Source organism: Thunnus albacares, chromosome 11 (genome assembly GCF_914725855.1).
Source record: "Thunnus albacares chromosome 11, fThuAlb1.1, whole genome shotgun sequence".
Taxonomy (NCBI): domain Eukaryota; kingdom Metazoa; phylum Chordata; class Actinopteri; order Scombriformes; family Scombridae; genus Thunnus; species Thunnus albacares.
In genome coordinates, this window is record NC_058116.1 from 13204192 (window position 1) to 13226694 (window position 22503).

The 22503-nt window shown below is 39.7% G+C and overlaps 2 protein-coding genes across 8 annotated transcripts; both read left to right on the forward strand.

Annotated features, from left to right (window-relative positions):
* The first annotated feature begins 2059 nt into the window (after window positions 1-2059).
* gja5a (gap junction protein, alpha 5a) lies at window positions 2060-12181 on the forward strand. 2 transcript variants are annotated; one of them, XM_044365949.1, is made up of 2 exons: window positions 2060-2333; window positions 9534-12181. In XM_044365949.1, the coding sequence occupies exon 2, from the start codon at window positions 9616-9618 to the stop codon at window positions 10759-10761; it is 1146 nt and encodes a 381-aa protein (XP_044221884.1). In that variant the 5' UTR covers window positions 2060-2333; window positions 9534-9615; the 3' UTR covers window positions 10762-12181. The 2 variants fall into 2 exon arrangements, with proteins under 2 accessions (XP_044221884.1, XP_044221885.1); XM_044365950.1 differs by lacking the exon at window positions 2060-2333 and adding an exon at window positions 8114-8367.
* Window positions 12182-16245: 4064 nt separating this feature from the next.
* acp6 (acid phosphatase 6, lysophosphatidic) lies at window positions 16246-22486 on the forward strand. Of its 6 annotated transcripts, none has more exons than XM_044365939.1 (12): window positions 16246-16381; window positions 17296-17323; window positions 17466-17521; window positions 17630-17758; window positions 18622-18752; window positions 18913-18992; window positions 19084-19171; window positions 19350-19482; window positions 20261-20361; window positions 20540-20632; window positions 20728-20893; window positions 20981-22486. In XM_044365939.1, the coding sequence occupies exons 3-12, from the start codon at window positions 17516-17518 to the stop codon at window positions 21113-21115; spliced, it is 1062 nt and encodes a 353-aa protein (XP_044221874.1). In that variant the 5' UTR covers window positions 16246-16381; window positions 17296-17323; window positions 17466-17515; the 3' UTR covers window positions 21116-22486. The 6 variants fall into 6 exon arrangements, with proteins under 6 accessions (XP_044221874.1, XP_044221872.1, XP_044221873.1 ...); XM_044365938.1 differs by having other exon boundaries at window positions 16247-16381; window positions 17410-17521; XM_044365936.1 differs by lacking the exon at window positions 16246-16381 and adding an exon at window positions 16403-16550.
* Window positions 22487-22503: the final 17 nt, after the last annotated feature.

The window sequence follows — 22503 nt, forward strand, 5'->3', positions numbered from 1 at the left end:
AAACATCAGAGTAGCCTTTAAACTGAGGAAGGCTTCGTAATTAGGAATTAGCAACAGTTTTTCCATCCCTTCAAACACTCCATTTAGCGGTGTCACTGGACTGACTGAGGCCTGAGGGGATGTTAGGTGCTCCATGGGCTTCTGTTTAAGGAACCTCGCTGTTAAAGGAATCACAGGCAATTCTTACTGACGGGCGGCAACCTTTTCAAGATGCATAAAAGAGAAAAGGTGTTTTAGTCTTAGTATAAGTATAGCATGTGTTAACCTCAAGCATTCCTCACAAAGAGGCTTTACATGGGAAAAAAAAAAGTTGTGTCTTATCTTATGAGAGCATGAGAGGACAAAATTAATACAAGCACAACAGATAAATAGATATAATGTTTGGGGAGGGATACAGTGCAGATGAGATTGCAGGGTCACATCTCCTGGCCAGAGGTCTAGAGTTTGTCATGAGATCTTTATCACTGCTATTTATACATGCAAAAACATTTTTTCTGCTCCATGGTCAAAGGCACAGTTGTTGAAGGGGTGAATTTAGGCATTCAGATCACTGATTAGGCCATGACACTGGCAGGATGAAGAAAATTGAGTGTATGAAGAAAAGCAAGAATGGTAGGTTTCTTTGATTGCATTAGAGTAACAATTCACTGAAATGACCGACGGAAATGACTCTCTAAGAAGATTGATACCACTCTCATATCTGTCTGCTAAAATATACAGCTATAGCCAGCAGCTGGTTAGCTTAGCAAAAAGACTGGAAACAGAGGGATACAGCTAGCCTGACACTATCCAAAGGTAACAAAATCTGACCAGACCAGAACCTCTAAAACTCACTAATTAACAAGTTAAATCTTGTTTGTTTAATCTGTACAAAAAGCAAAGTGTAAAAACAACACTTTGCGGTTTTGCAGCGGGTTATGTGCCAGGCTATTTCTTGGCCATACACAGTAACTTCCTGTTTCCAGTCTTTGTGCTAAGCTAAGCTAATCGGCTGTTGGCTGACATACGTTCTCCTAATCTAACTCTCAGCAAGAAAGCAAATAAGTGTATTTGAAGGAAATCCAGAGAGCGAATTTCACACACCTTAAGGAAAAGAGAGACGTGACATGCGTCAAGTCAAAGAATTATGAGAACGGAAATAGGAATAAAGTCACATCTGTTAGTAAAAGCACATAAGAATAGTCTGTATATGCGTGCCAGTATGTGTGTGCCCTCACTACATAATTACAACCATACGAATGCCTTTGAATGCACGTGGGCCCTTCAGCAAGGAGGAATCAAACCTAAAAGATTCTCATTATATAATGTGGCCTGAATCTGCAGGCAGCCTGCAGAGCAGAGAGAACATCCAGGGCTGAAACACCGCATATGGCAGAACAGGAAAAGAAGAGGACGGACAGACGAAGAGAGGAGGAGGATGAGTGACTTTTTGATAGCATCCCAAACTTCAACAAGTAGTTTTAGTTCAGCACGAGCTTTCAGAGGAGGAGTGAGACCAGAGGGAAGAAAACATGAATGAATTAGGTACAGTATTTCCATCAAAGTCTTGAAGGTAGAACCTGACTGCTACAATCTGATTTTCAGAGATTTATTCCATTCATCATATTCAGCTTCTCTTTGCTTGAACTAATATAAGCATTTAATCAACTCTTTTAAAAAAACAAAAAAAAGAATACAGAAAGAAAGAGAATGAAATTACTGTCAGGTTGAATTAAATAGATTACAACTTTCTTTTTATTCTCACACTGTATAAATTTCACCATGCCTGGCACTGCACACACTGCAGACAACAGAGCTGTAAACTTAAAGGAACACACAATAAATAAGAGCACTCTGGAAGTTTACTCTGAGCGGAATTGCCATTGATCCCAGAAAACAATTCCACTTCCCCTCCTCTTGCCGAAGAATGCTTCCCAGCAAAAAATAGAGCACCAGGGATGTAAGAAGAAAGGGGGGAGCGGGGAGGAGGGGGGGGAAGAGGAGGAGATGGAAGAGGAGGAGGAGAGAAAAAAGGGAGGGTTATGAGGGGGGGGGACACACTCTCTCGTGATGCCCCTGTTTTTCTTCTCATGCCCTATGTGCGGACTAACAGTTTGGTGTTGGGACGACACTAAGCTCAGACTCTGTCCTCAAGAGCTGGCTCATGTTCATGTTCAAAGAAGAAGAAAAGGGTTGTCCCACCATCGCACTGAGCCCGTGGTAGCCGCTCATCTCTGCATCATCACCTGTCATTTGACGTGAAAGGAAGACTTGTCTCACCAGGGCACAGATAAGGAGCCTCTACTTCATCAGAAACAGCCTTCCAGACAAACAATCTGACAGCAGAACAGTAGGTAAGCCACCAAATGAACTGTAACAGGTTGTTATCAACTCTTATTCAGGTGAAAGACTAAAAGGATGTAGACATTCTGGTAAATCTTGTGAGCATCAAGTAGTGGCCTCAGGCCCACAGTCAGAGCAGATAGTCTATGAGGAAGAGATGAAAACTTGAAGAGCATGGACAATGACGTGAGAGGCCTGGTGTGTGTTAGTGTTTCTGTCGTCCCGGGCAGGTACAATTGTTTCCTTTCTCTCTGCTCATAAAAGACAGTGCAGTCAGTGCACCATACAACACAGAGCCACCAGCAATGTACGCTGTATGAAGACTTTGAGGAATTGTTATATTGTGGTGTCCAAGGGGCATAAGGTCAATCTTAATCACACATTTTCGTCCACAGTTTCTTTTCTCCACACAAATAAATACTGAAAATACATGAGTTAGAGCAGGTGCTATTTTCCTCTTAAGAGAAAGCAGTGCTCCAAATTTCACACGCAAGACACAACTACTGTTTTTGCTTTGATGAGGTGTTTTAAATATTAAAGGACAGGTTCACAATTCCTCAAGTCTGTCTTAAAACAACAGGTGCCCATATGAACAGTGAAAGAGGTTTTTCTCACTGTAATCATTCCTCCTGTTCATACTGGCTATTAAAAGATCCCCTTCAAATGTGCTTTCAATGTAAATGATGGGGCCAAAATTATCTGAAGCTTATATGAGGCTTCAGCAGTCTGAGTGAGTCATATCAAGTGGATATCTCCCACATTTACAGTCTTTTTAAGCTTTTAGTAATCAAATTCCTTATTTGTGTTTCCTCAAACAGTGTTTCCCTAGTGATCTGCGGTGGAAGTACAGTAATAAAAAGAGGGACTTTGGCACTAAAAAGATTGTAGCAATGAAAGATATCTACTTGATTTGATTCATTTGGACAGCTGAAACTTCATATTAGCTTCAGATAAACTTTTAAATACATTTATGCACAGAAGTAGACCTGTGGATTTTGGTCCCCATCACTTACATTGTAAGTTTGTTGTGAAGAGATCTTCTAATGGGCATTAACAAAAATCTATCAACATATCAACCAAATTGCATATGAAAGCCAGAAGACAGATGATTTTTTTAACAAGCTAAATGAAAATGAACACTCATTCTAATGAGGTGCTGGTTCATAGCTCAGACAAAGAAGGGGAAAGCTGTGCATATATATACGCATATAAAGCAAGATGTTAGATAATGTTGATGTTAGATATATCTAAGAAGAAATTGCTATCACTCAAATGAGTCAATTAACAGCAGTAAATCTGTTTACACACATCCTAATACAAAGCAGGATCAAGTTATTTAAGTTATCAAGTTCAATCAAGTTATCGGTGTTTGACACTGAAGACACATATAAACTGAAAAATAACCACCATTGTCACCTTAGAGTGAATCCCAACATACAGCAAAGTTATAGAAATTACTTAATATTTCATTGGCATAAAATAAGAAAACACAGCAAACGATAAAAGGTAGACAGACAGGCTCACTAATCCAATGATACTGGGATGGATTTAAGTCACTGACTTTGAAGGTAGACTTCAAAGTAACAACAAAAGAAACGAAAAACATGAAAACAAGCCAAACATTTTATCTGACATCGCCTTAAAACAGCAGCTAACCAGGAATTTCAATCAGGAGTCTGTTTGTCAGTATTTTCCTCCATGAAACACCTTGCAGCTGTTTGGCTTGAGGGTTCCAGTGTACTGCCATATGCAGCCAAACAATAGATCATAACAGGGCTGTGGGTCTGTGTACAGTAGTGGGCAGATGAAGAGCCAGACAGCCATGTAAGGTAGCAGGCAGCACATCGGCCCTCTGGCTTTTGCTGGTGTGACTGATATATGGCAGCCTAGATCTATGCTGGCCTGTAACTGGTGGCAACAGGTGACTCATTTGAGTGGGAAATACTCTCCCACTCCTCCCGCATCAGATCCTCTTAGTAGGTTACACTATCCCTAACTCACCCCTTCTTCCAAGCAAATACAGCTAAACTTAAACATGCTCATCCTTGATCATAATCCCGGCACTCGTGGGAGAGATACACACACACCACCCCTGCGGCCCTGCACCTAAACAGCTGCTGCAGTGCATACTGGGATTGACTCTCAGCACGTGTTAAAGTTCAAGTTCAAAAGCCACACTTCATATATAACGTATGTCTTTGAAGCTTGAACTTTGACACATGTGCGAGAAGATATTCTAATAAAACAACTAACCTCATGTCGTTCCATTAATTGCTCCGTAATACCTCAGTAAACTCATACGTAAAACAGCTTAAATCACCCAGTTATTAAAATAACCATCAATGAGCTGGATAACTGTGTATGTGTGGCATGCTGTATGCAGGTCTGTTAATTCCAGTTGAGACCTATGAAACTTGTGTTTAAATGTATCAGCACGGGGCAGTTGGTCTGACATTTTCCTCGTGCTCCGCTGCGGCTGTTCCTCTGAAACATTGCTGAGCTGTCACAACACCGCGCCTGCAAAGTGAACTGTTACTGGCAAAGATATTTTGGTTATAGCGCTCCCGGCCGCAGCTTTTTGCTTAGGGGTTATTTCATATCAGTTGCAATATAAAGCCAGTCTACCTCAGTCACTGGGGAGCATAAAAGTCAGACAACCATACAACCAGCATACAAGAAACAACATGTACAAAGTCAGAAAACTAATAATCAAGTGACAAATAGAATGAATTAAAACATCAGAAAAAGAGAGAGAGAGAGAGAGAATAAAAGAGTTTAGCACCTGAAACTAGTTCTGCCAGGATTAGTGTGTACATATGGGATATGTGAAGTTACTGTAAGTAGTTATTGGATTGTGTACTGTACAACATTTAAATGAGAGAAGAGATGCAAGGCAGTTTAAAGGCTTAAAGAGTAGAGCTTTATAAATATGACATTAAGCATGATGCACTGTGATAGACTGGACCTTTGTGTTTTTCCAGAGATTTAACCACTCACTAAATGACCTTTAGGTTCAGGTTAAAAGCAATAAGATGAATCAAAAAATATACCAGTAATGTATAATCATTGTCACTACTTACTATTGGGTTGGCAAAACATCAATAGTTTTTTAGTCTTTTTAATACAGTTGTATAAGCATTGAGTCCTTCTTTTGAAAGGAAAATTCAGCAGGGATGTAGTAAGCCTTAATAACATCAGCAGGTATGACACTTTTGTCACAATAGCAATGATTAAAAAAAAAACACTCCTCAACACTAGTGATGTAGAAACGTATAAACAAACAGCAATGTAGTTATCTAAAATATAGCAATTCAGCCCAAATATGAGATTTTTCCGATCTAGAACCAATAACGGGGCCATGTATATATAAAGGTACCCTACACTAGTATCTCCTGAGGCTCGCAAACCAACTTTGTCTCGCCACAGTATTTTTAGAATCTAACTCCAGTGTAAGTCTGGGCAGCCAGATTTGTCCCTCTAGAACATGTCAAATAATGTAGAGTTTTTCCATGAAATAAATGACTTTTTCTAACTGTGTTTTACTTTCCAATGAAAACGATACATTAGTTTGTCATGTAATTTGGTTTTAAGCATGCGTGTTGAGATCCTATGTAATGATTGTTGAAAACTTTTGCTTTACCTCCAGAAAATCCTCTCAGACGCATGTAATAACACAATGTACTTAATGCACAACACCGTGTAAATACTTTTCCTTCCGCTGATGTTAATTTAAACATGCCTTGCTAAAAGGAATCAGGCCAAGAAAATGTATACCCATGATCTAATTGCCGGCATGTTTATGAGGACAGTGCAGATCAAGCAGTGTATCCTGGTACTCTATGAGGATCCGGAGTCTGTCAAACATGGCTTAGCGCTGAAAGGTGCAGAACATTGGAGGAATGTTTAAATCAACCCTGCCCCCTGTTGTTCCTGGCCAGTGGATACACTGCAGACTAATTTTGGGAGACAATGGAAAAAGGTTGGCAGAGAGCTGGGAAGGAGTTCAGAAGCTCAACAGCAAGAATAGAAACTTAAGTTTAATTATCAGCAGGTTTTTACCTGTTTTGAACATGTTTCTGAGGGTTAAAAACAAAAGGCTTCCACAGTATCTGTGTTATGACACAACCAGAAATTACATGCAATAAAAATATGGCTTGATGGTCCTATAAAACATTACAAGGGGGATTTCTTCATCCTGAGTCTCTACCACTGAGTCACTGCCCTCTAAGGCAACACTGGGCCTGATCCAATACATCAGATGATTTATTGCATTTATTCCTGATAGTCTGTTAGTTCTGCTCTGCTCTGCAGCAAGTCACTGTAGCAGCCACCACTTCTCAAAGCAATGCAGTTTAATAGCTGCTCTTTCTCTCTTCACCTCTCTGAGCTGCCTGGCTGCTATCAAATCCTGCTCAGAGTGGATCCAAATACAGCCACGTGCAGTTAGTCCAGTTCTAGTTTGAGTTTGACACTGAAGTGGTTAAATGACTGTAGTTCCTGGCTACAGATCATACAGAGTCCATTTTCTCTCTTAGTTTATCATAATAACTCTCCAACACTTATCCTAGGCTTTGTTTCCATATAACAAACACTCTTCCTCTGTGCTGCACACACACATGCACGGAGAGACACTTCAGAGACTTCAGAGATTTGGTCATCCTCAACGCTTTGGTCATCGTCAAAGAGAAATAACTCAGGGGTGCGCATACCTTGTTTGCGCAGTTCACTGTTCTGAATACCTCATAACAAGATTGTCCATTACTTCTCCATTACTCTGCCACAGAGATTATAAACAAATATGACAGCCATGATGATCCACAGGCAAACCAGGCAGCTCAGCAAAGGGCACAATGTATCACATTAAATCCCTGGTTATTGCCAGGCTTCCAGAGAGCTGCACGTATGATTGACAACCAACAGCACATGGTGCTTTTAGGCAAGTCCACTGGAATGACTCTGCTCTGTTGTTACTTCCCTCCCACTCCCATTTAATACCTTGCTCCTTTTGTCCTTCGGAAATCATATTGTTTGAGATTGCTTCCTCTGAGAACAGGAAGAGGTAGTTGAGGGAAGGAGACAGAGACTGTGGCCTTTCTCAGAGCAGGAAAACGTGTGTGTGTGTGTGTGTGTGTAGTGCACGGCTTGTGTGCATGTTTATTGGACAGTAACTAAAGTACATTAACAATAAAGTACAGGCATCCATCTCCATTGTCCATTGTTTAAGTGACTTGTACTTTATAGGACATTTTTACATCACTTCATTTATTTAACTAAAGTTACTACTTTGCAGGTTAATATTATATATGCAAAATATCTATAATATGAAATAATTAGAGACTAACTTTAACTTAGTCCAGGGGGAGATGTATGTTACCAGGCTCTGCACAGGTGAGGAAAGCCTTCGGCCAGTATTAGCTGAAGAACAGTATTAGCTAAGAACATCTTAATGTGCAACCTTCTGCTATTGTGCTGGCTGGACTCTCACTCCCTTCCTCCAACTCTCAGCCTGTTTGTGATTTACTTCCAGTAAAGATCATAAGTTATATCTGAACAGGGCTTTGAGCCCGTTCCCTGACCCGCTTCACTACCTGATGATCCAACCTGGTCTTCAGTCTGACATTAGTGGATATTAGCCAGTTTCTGGAAAACAAGTGTTAGGCCACAAACTCTCCTGTGCTACGAATTGGCAAATCAAGCCTTGGGCATGGATAGAGGTTGAACAATTTCCTCTCCCACATGCTCTCATGGGGGTGTGTTGTTCCACCGCCTCTCCACGCCTGACACACATCACAGATAAAGAGCACAACACTCTTATTTTCCATTTTATTGCCATATATATACCTCATAGAGAGACAGAGGGAGGGGGGAGAGACAGACAGTGGGACAGATGGTCATGATCATTTCAACCATCTCTCTCACACACATAACTAGCGTCAGCCAGGCAATTCAAAGCCTTGTACGGTGGACTGTACTGTAGAAGTGACTCAGTAGAAGTGACTCTGTGAGGAAATGGAAGTAAGCGCTCATGGAGAAAGATGACGGGTGGTAAGAAGGAATATTAACTCCCTTTTTGGCTTTTTCACTCTGTTATTGTAGTGATAATATTGTATATCCTTTTCCATCCTGGCACACCATTAAAATAGTTTGTGTTAGAATTGTTTTAAATTCTAACACAGCTTTTTAGCAATGTATATGTTTTCTAAAACTTTGCCAAGTAGGGCAATAACTTAAGATGTGTGACGTGCTGGAAAAACCTGCCAAACTGTTACTTTCAGTCCTCCTTCCTCAAGTTGTAACTCATCTGTCTTTGATCTCTAATTGCATAGTAAAAGCTGGAAGGAGACATATACACACACAGAGCATGTCAGAGGTCACCCCTGGATGGAGTTTGATGGGGTTTTCTTAACCTCTCAATGATGGGGGGTCATTTCGTGGCATTCAAAAAGCTGTCTGACGGACCGCCTTATAGGGTCATTCTCAGCTGAGACATGCCAGCCTATCACTGCCATGTTTGGCTGTCACCCAAACTTTCATTATTGCTAGAGTCAAGGGGCGAAAGCATGCACACACACACACACACACACACACACACACACACACACACAGTGGATATGTAATCTGATTGACGCTCCCACATAGATCCAGATCGCAGAGTGTTGGAGGTTTTCATCACCACAGAGAGGACGCTGGACATTAAAGCTGCTGTTCTGTGGCTGTGAGTGAAGTCTGCTGGTGATGTGCCATGGGCAAGTTGAGAGAATGTGCAGCTCCAGCCAGGTCACAGCATTAAAAGGACAGAGTCTCCTAGCTTTGACTTGCCCCATGGTGGCTTTTTACCCTCTCTCAGTCTGTCTGTCAAGCATTATTTGATATTGTATCGGGGAATGTAAACACACATATTATTGAATCATTTTTCTTAAAAACAAGTTCTCTATTTTCTTTTGCATGACTCCCAAACTTCCTCACTGATAGAGTTCTCTGTATGTGTCTTTCTCTCATGGGAAAATGGTTGTTCTCATGCCACGGCGTCCAGTCCTCAAGCAATTCACAGGAAGAGAGGCTATTTTTATGCATATGATGCCACTCTGACATACACCCAGGTCATTTCACCACAAGATCTACTGTTTCATTATGACTGATCATCTGTATTTCTCTTTTTCCCTTTTCACCCTTCTCTCCTGCTTTATCCGTTCTCCTCTTCTCCACCTCAGTGTCATCACCCTTTCACCTCTACTGCACCTTCCCTTTCGTCTTTGTGTCTCAGGTGTGTGTGTGTTCGGACTGTAAGCAGTGATGGGGGACTGGAGTCTCCTGGGGAATTTCCTAGAGGAAGTCCAGGAACACTCCACCTCGGTCGGAAAGGTGTGGCTCACCGTTCTCTTCATCTTTCGCATACTGGTGCTGGGCACAGCGGCTGAGTCCTCCTGGGGTGACGAGCAGAGCGATTTCCTGTGCGACACACAACAGCCCGGTTGCACCAACGTGTGTTATGACAGCGCCTTCCCCATCGCCCACATCCGCTACTGGGTGCTGCAGATCGTCTTTGTCTCCACGCCGTCCCTGATCTACATGGGCCATGCTATGCACACGGTGCGCAGGGAGGAGAAGCTCCGGAAGAAAGAGCAGGAGGAGAGGGAGGCAAGAGGGGAAGGCAGGGGAGACCTGGAGGGGGAGAAGGAGTACCTGGAGCATAAGGAGAGCGGCGGGGTGATGAAATCTGATGGGAGTGGCCGTGTTCGCCTGAAAGGTGCACTCCTGCGGACTTATGTTCTGAGCATCTTTATCCGAACAGTGATGGAGGTGACGTTCATCGTGGTGCAGTACCTGATTTATGGGGTGTTCCTCAGGGCGTTATACCTTTGCAAGGCGTGGCCCTGCCCCAACCCCGTCAACTGCTACATGTCCCGCCCCACAGAGAAGAATGTCTTTATCGTCTTCATGCTGGTGGTGGCTGGCGTGTCTCTGTTTCTCTCCATGTTGGAGCTCTACCACCTGGGCTGGAAGAGCGCCAGGAGGTGCATGCACAGCAAGGCAATAGAGAAGAACAACCACAAAGCGGTGGCCATGTCTGCAGCCTTGGAGCCCAACAGCCCTCCGTTGCCCTCTGCCTCCTGCACTCCCCCTCCAGACTTCAGCCAATGCCTGGCAGTCCCAGGCTCCATGAACCCCATGACCACTGTGACCTCTCACCCCTTCAACAACAGGATGGCGCTGCAGCAGAACTCAGTCAACTTTGCCACCGAGCGCCATCACAGCGGTGACAACCTGGAGGACGGGGAAGACTTCCTGAGGATGACATATGAGCAGGCACCCGCAGAGCTGCCCAACAGCTGCTCCCCATCGCCTCTGATGCACTCTGGCTTCATGAAGGACAAACGCCGCCTGAGCAAGACTAGTGGATGCAGCAGCCGGGTTCGCCAAGATGACCTGGCAGTATAGATTCACAACCAGAGAGAGTGGCTGACAGGGGGGAGAGGTTGGAGCGCTGAACCTTCAAAACCAAACAAAAGGGACAAAAAGAGTGAGTGTTTTTTCTGAATGAAGGAGTCAGAAAGTGACAATAGGCTGGCTACGCAAACTCTGCCAATGACGCCTGACATTGGACTGCAAAGGACAGACTAAACGTCCAGATTAGAAAGAGACTAAGATCTGTGAGTGGACCATGCAAACTTGATATATGAGAGCTCTGTGACCAGAAACCTGTTCCAAAGCTTGAAAAACTGACAACTGAACTGCAAAAGAAAAATAATTTCGAAATCAGAGCAGGGTAACAGGTGTGATGCCTGACAATTGCACATTTTATGTTTTAGTTAAAACAGTAAAAGCCAAAAACGAAGCACGCACGAGAGAGAGAGAGAGACTATGAAGTGAGAATGACCTGATGCTTTGTGCTTGGCATGAGATGACTTAGGGAATCATTTCATTGTAAAGCAAAAAAATGACACACATCTCAAATAAATCTTCAATCCGTTATAGAGTATATTGTGGCTTTATATAGCACAACAGTTTTTTTTTTTCCCAATGCAAAACAATGAGACGTGCATTAAGAAAAAACATGAACTTGATATGCAATAAACTGTGAAGCTTGCCATGATATAAATTGGATGTTTATATTCAGCACTTTTGCAATGAATCAAGGTGCCTTAACAAGAATTGTGTTATAAAATATCTATTTCCATATGACCTGTTTTTATATACATTTAAATATATATATATTTCCAAAAGCCACGGTAAAGATTGTAACTTAAAATGATGCCATCTCCTGACTAACAAACTTGATTGCACTACACCTGCAGGTCAATAGACATACAATTAAACTTCTTCTTCAGCAACTAGGAGCTCCAGACCTGCAAAATAAAGCAATTTGCAATCTAAAAAGTGTGAGTAAAACTGTATTCATTTGTCATATCAGGTGATAGGTTAATGTAGCCTGTTTTTGAGGATTTTCCTATCAAAAGGGGATTCAAAGAAAAAGAAAAAGAAGTAGTCCTGGTTCAATGCTAGTCATGAGGAGATCCGGCCACTGGGTGGCGACATTGCACTTACGTTATTCAGTTTCTCTCCTGGAGCCATTGTGTAAATAGTGAATTTGTCCCTATGCAATGTGTGTTTCAGTTGATGTCTTTGAATGTATTTGATTTCATTTCTTGTTCTTACTATATGCAGAATAATCATACAGGTTGTTTATAACCACAGTTTGTGAATGAACATTCTTTGTAACCGGGGGTTTGAGGTGTTATCCTACATATCTAATACAGCAATTCATTCACTGCAACTTTGGTTCTGTCACACATACCTTTATGCAATAAATGTCATCACTAACCCATCACAAATTAATAAACGATCAACTGCACAATTCCCTCTGTTGTTTTTATGGCCTGTTATTATTTCTAGTACTTTATAGCGTTTCTCATTTTTCTATGGCAACATATAAAGATGTATGTATGTTACTAAAGATGTAGATGTGCAAACACTGATTAATAATTGATCTAATACTGAGATATTGAAATCAGAGAGAATTTACATTTAGACAAACTTGCACCATATCAAAACTGTCTCATTAATACCAAAATCAAACTAAATAGGTAAGATTCGTGAAAATGAGATGCTACTATCAGCTGCACACTGATGAAGCACAATAGTACCAACTAAGCTCTGACATTAGTCAAAGTACTTTTAGTGATCCAGAGGAAAAGATATACATGGATGAAGGTTTTCTTGCATTTTTTAATCAGTATCCCATCAACACTTGTATCTGACAGCATGCTGTCGCCAGAAAGGCCCTGCAGGAAACAGACTGGGGGAGATGGACAGTATTTACACAAACAAAGACTGGCTCGCCATGTCTGCCAGGAAGCTGAGTGCAAGTATCCAGTTTTATCTGTCACAAGCTGAAATGGGATGGAAGCTGCAGTAAATGAAGCCATTTTGTTTGTTTATTGCAGATCAGATTCACAACTGCAAATTTACCCTCATTTCTTCATTAGATTATGTTGAGTAGGTCATATATTTTGAGTTACAGCTGTAGCCAAGATAGTGATTTGTGTATTTAATTTAGAATGATGTTAAACAGAGAAAAACAGCAAATCCTCACATTTAAGCAGCTGGAACCTTCAAATATTTGGTGTTTTTACATTGTAAATGACCTAATTATAAATCAATTATCAAGTTTATATCAGTTAATCAATCTCTATTGACAAACTGTTTCAGTACTAGTTCTAACAGTTCATGACTGTTTTTTTTCCTCCATGTTCTTTATTGAACATGATAACAACATGAGTGAACACATGTAAGGAGGGGAGAGATACATATTTACATGTTTAACATATAAATTATGCTAATAGCTTTCTTATTATGAGAAAGAGAAATATAATATGTGTAAATATTCATATAATTTTTAAACATGGTTTGAATTTCGACTGGAAGCATCAGCATTTAAGCTACTGTAGTATATGATACCAAATATATATATATGTATATATATATATATATATATACATATATATACATATATATATATATATATATATATATATATATATATATATATATATATATATATATATATATATATATATATATATATATATATATATATATATATATATATATATATATATATATATATATATATATATATATATATATATATATATATGTATTTATTTATTTATTTTTTTAAATTTGAGAGTAACTGAGAGTTACTGCTAAAGTATAGCAGTAAGTACGCATTGATAAAATTCCATACATCTTCCCAGAATTTATCACTAATTTCACAATGTCAAAACAAATGAGTAACATTTTCCACATGGTTAGGGGTAGGGTCAGGCATAACATTTATGAATTATTTTGTATGACACTTCTTTAACTTTGTTGGCAAAAAAAGAAAAACAAATAAATCCCAATAGCGTTCACAAATCTATTCCAATAGAAAGTTACATTAGGTACAGAAACAACTTTTCTCTGAAAGAGTGAGCGGGTCTCTCTTTTAACAATACAGGAAATGGAAAAACAAGCATTGTCAACAGGTGTGTCTGGAGAAGGTAAGGTATAAGACCAGAAGGAACTGCATCGAAGACCGTGACTTTTGGACTCACAGGTATGTTGTAATGAGAAATAAACTCCTCATAATTAAAGTCCTCTATTAAATAACTGAAATAGCAAAACTGAATTGCTATTAAACCATCTATCACAAAATAAAATTCTGTTTTTATATCAAATATCCTTGTTGTTCCATACTATGCACTCATGTGGAGAGAAGTTGTGTTTATATGTCAAAGACCAAGTCAACAGACAAGACTGTAGTGACAAATGAAAAGGAATTTGACACCACCTAGTTGGGAAAAGATATCATCTGGAATGAAATTCATTCCAAAATCAGGATTTTGGAACAGAATCAAGGAATTTTTTTAAAAAAGAAGTTCTTCATCCATTTAATCTTAAACTTACAATTTATCAAAATCCCCAAAATGTTATCCTCCATGAATCCATAATTTTAATTTTGTGTTGTTTCTTACATATAATGTGTTTTGTTTTTTCATAAAAATAGAAGAGAATGTGTCTGTGAGTTAACATCAGTGGATGAAGAAGCAGGTAGGCTTATTTTTGAAAGACCCTCTGCTTTGGCAGGTTCTGCCTTTTAATGAGAAGTCAAGAGAATAATTCATGACTGTGGAGTTGTGGTGCTAGAACATTACAGGTGGAGAGCAGCAACACACCTTAATGCAGTTCTTCTACCGTAAATCTATTAGAAGAAGAAGAAAAAGGTGCGTTCACGGTATACGGTAGAGATGGGAAAGATTCCCGTTGACGACTTCTGAGCGTTGGCGTCATCAAGACATGGTTGCACGATTAACTCCTACCTGTATTCACAAATCCAAATTCTTAAGCAAAAAGCCAAACTTTTCAGAGCTGACTGTCAATATCAAACAATACATTTCTTCAACATCTGAATGTAGAAACAAAAAAGCTGTTAAACGTATAACCACTGTAAGCTTTACTATTTATTTATTTATTTATTTATTTATTACAACCTTTAGTCCCCCTGGAGTGTTTGTGATTGTAGAATCAAGTTGTATAAACAAGATGTTGTAAACTTGTATACACGTTTCAATAAAGCTGTTTTAAATGAATAAACAAAACAAGAGATTAGCTCTTATAAGTGTCTGATAAGTAACAAAATAAATTAAGTTTCTTTCAGACTTATTTACAGATTTTACCCAGCTAAGATATATTTTAAAATTTTCAGAAAAGATATTGATATGAATTGTACATTTTGTTGTAGCTGCGACTGCTGTTCACTTATGGCCCTTTTGTGAGACTCTTTTGGAATGTGCATCTTTATCAACAGCCATACTGATGAACATTTTATATTATTTTGGAAACATGTACTATTTGGAATACTAGAGGATGACTCTAAATCGAATTAATAGCTATATATTACAAATCTTTTAATTTAATTGGCTACACACCAAACGCCCTCTGTGCAGATCTGCTCTACCTTCACAGCTTTCATCAGCCTTTTCTTCTGATTTGTTTCATTTGCTGCCATTGTCTGCTTTTTTTCTTTTTATCTTTGTGATCTGTTTTGTCTTTGTATAGGTAATTGCATTTACCCAAAAAAACGGGGGCCAAAACTAAAAAACTTTGTCATGAAGGCAACAGTCTTTGATATCTGTGTATCAGCATGGAGACATTGAATCTAAAATGGTATTTGAATATCACTGCGAGTCACTGCTTGGCTACATATTCATAATGGCGAATTTACAGGTAGAAAGCCGAACTTGGTTTTCACAAACATTGATTCAATTCGATTTTACCTTTTAATCCAAACGCTGTAAAAAATATGAATGTCTGTTTTTGTAACTATCCCTAGCTCAGACTTTGTTTTTGTCTGTTTTTTGTTTTTCTTTTTACTTTTCTCCTGCAAAGATTAATATGTCTATGATGATATGATAATATGATCACTTTGTGAAAGAGGGAATTGTAATTGGTTTTTATTTCAATAAAGAAAAAGAAGATAACCAGAAAAAATATGTGGATTTTCTTAATGGTTGCACGATTATAGAGTTGGTCGTGTGAAGATTAAAATATTGTACACTAACAATATAGCACCATATCTATTCAATTTGGGTTTAATTACACTGAACTTTGGCTGAGGTGAGGCCTCCATCATTGTGTGGTTTGGTTAGTTTTCGGGTTCTTTCAGGTAAGTATCGAGTCGAATATAAAAAAAATCAAAGTTTACCAGTCCATGTCTTTGGCTGTATGGTCGATGTTGACGTTTTTACAAGTTGGAACCTCATAGTTCTGATAACTCCGGTGTGACGCGAACCTGGCATAACGCTGTAGTATGGATGTCGGGAAATGTAGTTTTTTGTCCGTGGCTCTCAGCTTTGCTTCTACAGTACATCACCGTTCGCTGCTCTACAGTTCCCGACATGCCCTCTGGCGTGAACCGGTAGAAAGAGTTGCCGAATGACAAGTGAATTTACTGAACGCTGTGTTTTCTATCGAGAGCAGCAGAATAACTTCACTTCACCTCCTGTGGATTAAGAAAGTAAGTAGATGCTGCTTTCGTTGTCATGAGTACAGTAAATTTAGAAACCTCGTTGTTGTTGCAACTAACGGCCGCTAGTTTTGAAAGGGTTAACGCTAACGTTAGCTGTGAGCCGAGTTGTGTTTTCTTAACGTGCTTCGGTTGGAAGGGGTTAAGCAATGTTGGCTGGGTATGTCGTGTTATCCGTAGTCTGAATAGACCTTTTCTCACAGTATTTGGAAGGGTTATGTCGCAAACAAGGTTACTTGAACTTAATTTATCTAAGAGGTATAAGGGAAACATTGAGTAGAAAAGTCGTTACGCCCCCTGAGGAGCTCATTGCACCAGTCAGTGTTGCAACGATTAACGTTAAGTAATACAGCTGTGCTTCTTTTTTAGCCTTTATCTAATGATCCATATCTACACTCAGACTAAGGATTTTATTGATCAGTTTTGTGTGGGTGCTAACTATGCATCACTGCCACTAACTTACACCATCAACATCATTGTCATCATTGGACTTGCCAGGAACTTAATTGTCAGTTTAAGCAGGTTAGTATATAGTTCCGCATTACACAGTAACGTTAAAGATAAATAGTTAAATAGATGTCAAGGAATGACAGAAAATTAACCATTTTAGTTATTGTTTAGGAGGTTTCACTGGTTCGAATTTGAATACTTGCTGGTTTTCTTGTTCTTCTGTAAGGTTAAATGGAATATGTTTGGACTTACATTGTATAGACTAGGCCTAAATGATGAAGAAACTAATTGAGCGACTAATTTTCAGATTAACTAACTATTTGTAGTTGCAGCCTTTCTTAATGCAACAAGCAAAATTATTTCTGTTAATGTTGTCATTATGATAAAAGACCTTCTTCATCTTCCCCTTGATAGTAATGCTAATGCCTAAAACTATTTGTCTGTTTTATTCACAGCACAGCCATGAGGAATCTTTGGACCAAGGTAGGTGTTTTTGGTTCGATGTCCATGGCTTTTGGCTCATTGCTGTGGTCACAGAAGAAGACTGAGTCAGACCAGGTTTTTTCCAGTTGCTCCTCTGCTGACACAAATCTCACCTCTCCCTATGAACTGAAACTGGTCCAAGTCCTGTTCCGACATGGTGCTCGAACACCGCTTAAATCAATACCTGGCGTGATGGAGGTAAAACAAATTTTTTTCTGCCTCTCATCAACTCTTTAATACTTGTCTGTAAAGAGGCGCTTTGTCACACAATAACTTCTTTGTCTCGGCACATTTGCTTCATCAAAGGTCCAATGGGTGCCAACCCTGTTGGAGCCTCCAGCACACACCCACATCAACTATGTAGTGACAGATCTTCATGGTGGCCCCAGGCCCCCAGCTCCTGTCGAAGACAGCTACCGGAGTAACACACTGACCGTGAGTAGGTGTGTTTTGTGTTGTTGAATTCATTCAGACAAGAAAAAAGGGAACATAGTCGGGTGCTCCAGCATGTGCAGCTGGTTTCTGGTAAGAGATGCTGTGGGAAGATAATGAAACACATGATAAATACATGTGTTTTTTTGTTTGTTTGTTTTAAAAAAAGCTTTATTATGTTACAAAGGAATCTTTAATGGGGACATATTATGCTTTTTCTGATTTTCTGTTATTTATATACTGTTATGATGTCAGATATCTACGTTAAACATGGTCAAAGTTCCAAAACTTGAGGTTAACGTATTTAGAAATGCACCCTGAAAATCAGACACCCAGGAGATCTCAATTTGTAGATCTCTCCAAACTGATCCAAATATAGCACAGATGAGGTTATTTTGGATGAAGTACTTTTTATAGAGTGTATATTTTGGTGTTCTTGCCTTTGTACAGGTGTGAAGCACCTTATGTACTCATAAAGTACCTCATTCTCATATTCTTTCAGTAAGCCTCTCTCCCTCTAGTGGCCATTAAGGGGTACAACAAAGCCTACATACAACACTGAACTGGAACCATTCATTCACCTCCCCTGTATAATACTGTTGAACTGTGTGTAGAGCTTCCCAGTGGGATACTGTGTCCAGTCTGCCAACTACTGTGTCCATGGAAATGTTAGTTTCCTGTGCTTAGTTAGCTGCTTCACTAAAGAGGTTTACTGCACTGGATTTAGCTTAGAAGACTAAATCCCACAATATGGGTTCCTGCCATCCTCGCACCACATTCAGTTTGGAATCCTGCATGCAGGTGTGTGTATGTCTGTTGGGCCAAATCTGCGAATATACCTTGATCCTGTTTGTCAAACTTGGCAGGGTGGCACGTTCCCCGGTCAGCTGACCACAGTGGGCATGCAGCAGCTGTATGAGCTGGGCAAGAGGCTGAGGAAGAGATACATCGAAGAGGCTGCCTTCCTCGCCCCCACCTTTAGCCCAGCTGAGGTCTAGTAAGTGTTGCACATCATGATGGGGAGCAAGAGCACACTTCTCTGTACTATACAGTTTTGATACATTAGGATGGTGAGTGCAGGTCAGAGGATATCAGCCTAAATTCATTACTATTTTCATGTTGGCTGCCTTCCATGACCTATTTTTTTCCATTTTTAGTGTGCGCTCCACTAACATTGTGAGGACCATCGAATCTGCCAAGTGCCTGGTAGCAGGGCTCTTCCAGCAAAAACAAAAAGGTGGGGTAGGAATCCATATGTGCATGATGTCATTGATTCTCTTCTGGATCTCATCTGTTTTTGTAATTTTTCTGTTCTTCTTTACATGAAGAAATTGTACCCATATTAACAACGGAGGCAGAGTCTGAAATCCTCTATCCTAACTACCATGGATGCAAGCTGCTCAAAATCCTTGGCAGGTATGTAGAATATATTTTAATACCAGTCACACCGAGCTTCAAACATCCTGTGGTCTCGCCATCCAAAACTGGAATTTTGAATGTGTTGTGCAAAATTATAAGCAGAGCTGAGATCCCTGTGACAGGTTGTCATAGTGTATCTATGTTTCCTGGCTGACACGGTGTGTGTTCTGTGCAGCCACCGTTGGGCAGAGTCGTCCACTCTGCCAGACATTGCAGCAGACCTGCAGAGCATCCAGAACGCGCTGGGCATCGCTGCTCACCAGCACGTCGACTTCATCCTCATTAGAGACGACATGGTTGCCAGAGAGGTGACACCGCCGCATCATGATTCATATGACATTCATTAGATCTCACCACAAGCTATCATAATACACACAATTATTATTAAGGCAAGCTGCTAGTTATATAAGATGAAACTCCATAACAGAGTTCAGCAAGTTGTGGGAGATTTAAGTAAGTAAAAAAAAAAAAACAATGTTCCAATGAGATTTGAGCTTTAACGCTTAAAATATTTACACTTAAAAGCCACAACTTAATATAATTTAAAAATCAGTCAATAATTGCATAGATGGCAACTTTTTAAGATTTTTAAATCAGTCTTCAAAATTGATTTATCACTAGATGAGAGACTGAAATAGTTTTTTGTAAAGTTGAATCATTAGGGTGATATCAGACTGTAGAGGGTTTCAATAGATGTTGTACACACTGGGAAACTCTACAAGATCAAGAACACAACAGGAGGAGCATTTATTCAGCCTTGCTGTGTTTTTTCCTGATTGACTGTTTGTCCTCGCTCGCATTCTCTCTGATTCATCATTTACAACCCATTGAAACCAACAGACAAAATAAAGCAACACATGTGTGAGTTAATACAGCCATAGTCAACTTTAACTTTTTAACTTTATAAATCTACTGATAGATTTTACATTCACAGCTTAAAATTTGGAGTTATGGGGAAAACTGCAAATATCTCATAATGTGATGAAAGTGCTGGAAAACAGCAAAAGCTTGACATTTCCTTGTGAGGTTTGTGTTGCACAACAGCATAGCTGACACTGACTGTGACAAGTTTCTGCACATGCCCAGACACACGGCCTCCCCTGCCCGCCAGTGCTGGACACCTGGAGAGACATAGTGGAACAGAGAGCCGTGGACATGATGTGCCACATCTATGAACCCAGCAAGAGGTTAGATTAAACAAAGTCAGCAGAGGAAGGGCCTTTTTTTAAAAAAAAAAAAAAAAAAAAAAAAAAAAAGGCAGATTTGAGTTTTAACAATAATCCTCTTATCAATGTCAATAAGGAACATTTACCTAACTGTTCTGTATTGAGTTCAACAGGCCACTTTTTGCTTTGTCTGTGGCAGGGAGAACTTGCAGCTGTGTGTGGGACCCCTCCTGCACATGTTGTTATTCAATATTGAGGAGAAACTACAGGGCACTTCATCAGAGCCAAACAGGTTAGACACCCCAGGAAGGAAACACCCATTCCTTACACAAATTGGATTGTGTTTGCTCTTTAAAGGGTCTAATATTGAAATCCTCTCTCAAACAGGAAGTTGTTTTTGTATTCTGCACATGACACCACTCTGATTCCCTGTCTGATGGCTCTGGGGATTTTTGACATGAGATGGCCACCGTATGCAGCTGATGTCACTCTGGAGCTGCACCAACACCGGCAGACCAACGAGGCCTTCATTAAAGTGTCATACTTAGGCCAGGTAGGGAGTGAGAATGTGGCTCTGTTAATATGATCAACTGTTGCATGTCTCCCTTGTGTTTTACTGAAGGTTACTGTCTTTCTGTAGGATCATCTTCTTCCAGGCTGTAGTGGAGTCTACTGCCCCCTGCAGGAGTTCAAACAGGCCCTGTCAGCGTACTCACTGAGCTCTGAACTCTACCAGTCGCTTTGTAACAACACAGAGGGCATGACCAAACCCTGAACCTTCCAACAAATCTTCACATGTGAACACAGTGCTACCCAAGGCATAAACTCAGTCACCATGCATCATGTGTTTTAACACCTCCAGTACTCACTCCATCCATCCAACATCTGACTGCACCAGATGGAATTTCTTTTTTTAACACAAGTCCTGGATTACAACCGTTTTTTGGAGATCTTTTAGTTACATCAGACTTTTAATTTCACTATTCATCATTCATGTAACCATGGCAGACGGATGTTCTATTTAAATAAATGAATTAATTTAATGGTATATTGACAAGTGCATGTGCAGAATGGTTTTGCTATGCACAGTATACCTGATATCAGTTGCTAAGTGCGTATTGTCTGTCTGCATGCACTTAATCTGTTTGGCTTGATAAATAAAGCTGTTGTTACTTTTTTATTTTTCATACTGTCTACAAATTCCATAAGAGGACCAAAACCAACAATGTGTTAGTTACTTATCATGTCTATGATACTCAGTCCTAAGTCCGTTCATTCCTACTGAAAACATAAACCTTTAAAAAATAAAATGAATCGAAAAAACAACAGGAGTAAATTGTGCATTTTTTAGATCTTCCTTCAGCTGTGGATTAGTACACATTTCATGAGCTAGTGAGTATTTATGGCACCAGGACTGTATATGGTATGTGAGATTGACTTTTTAAATTAAAAAAAAAAAACACATGCCTGTGTTCATCATATTAAGGAACATGTCACCCAGTGTAACAGTGTGGCTCATTGGTGTGTTTTTAGTAGTTTTTGGACAATGAACAAGGTGTATGGCATCGAGGACTATGCTATTATCCTTTTAATAGGATAAAAAATTGTTGGTTTTGGTGTTTTCATGAGAATTATTGACACGAAAAATATAGAATACCATCAGCCTTATAAATTCAAACCATTTAAATATTTCATGTTGGACAAAGTAGAACTGTTAATGCTTGTACCTAATTGCTGATGCAATTATTCTGTCAGTTTGGTTGTGTTTACAACCAAATATTTCATATTCAATCATTTTGTTCCTCAGGGGAATACTAAACATATGTACCGTATCTGTTTATTAACAAAGGGTGCACAAAATTGTGGTAAATTGCACAGTAGTGTGAATGTCTTCATAACCATGTGGAACCTGCTATATTATGTTTTAAGAGTGAAACATTAGGTTGCTTTCTTGCGTGGATAAGTTTGTAGTATAGACCACAGTATAATGTATGCATGAGTACTTGCCCATGATATAGACACGAGTTTTACTGTGTTACAATAACACACACTGTACCTCATCAGTGGGAGTTTCCCTTGACCTGCTGCTTAGAATATAAAAAGGTTTGGTTTGGATTGGTGAGGCATAAATAATGATTTTCATCAATATTTTGTGTGTCTTTT

What these genes read in the sequence shown, in the direction of transcription:
- gja5a (XM_044365949.1), top strand. Translation starts at nt 9,616, where the DNA reads ATGGGGGACTGGAGTCTCCTGGGGAATTTCCTAGAGGAAGTCCAGGAA.
- acp6 (XM_044365934.1), top strand. Translation starts at nt 16,770, where the DNA reads ATGATCCATATCTACACTCAGACTAAGGATTTTATTGATCAGTTTTGT. An exon ending in TTAATTGTCAGTTTAAGCAG is followed by an intron (nt 16,913 to 17,295) that starts GTTAGTATATAG and finishes TTTTATTCACAG; the next exon opens with CACAGCCATGAGGAATCTTT. An exon ending in CTTCCAGCAAAAACAAAAAG is followed by an intron (nt 18,993 to 19,083) that starts GTGGGGTAGGAA and finishes CTTTACATGAAG; the next exon opens with AAATTGTACCCATATTAACA.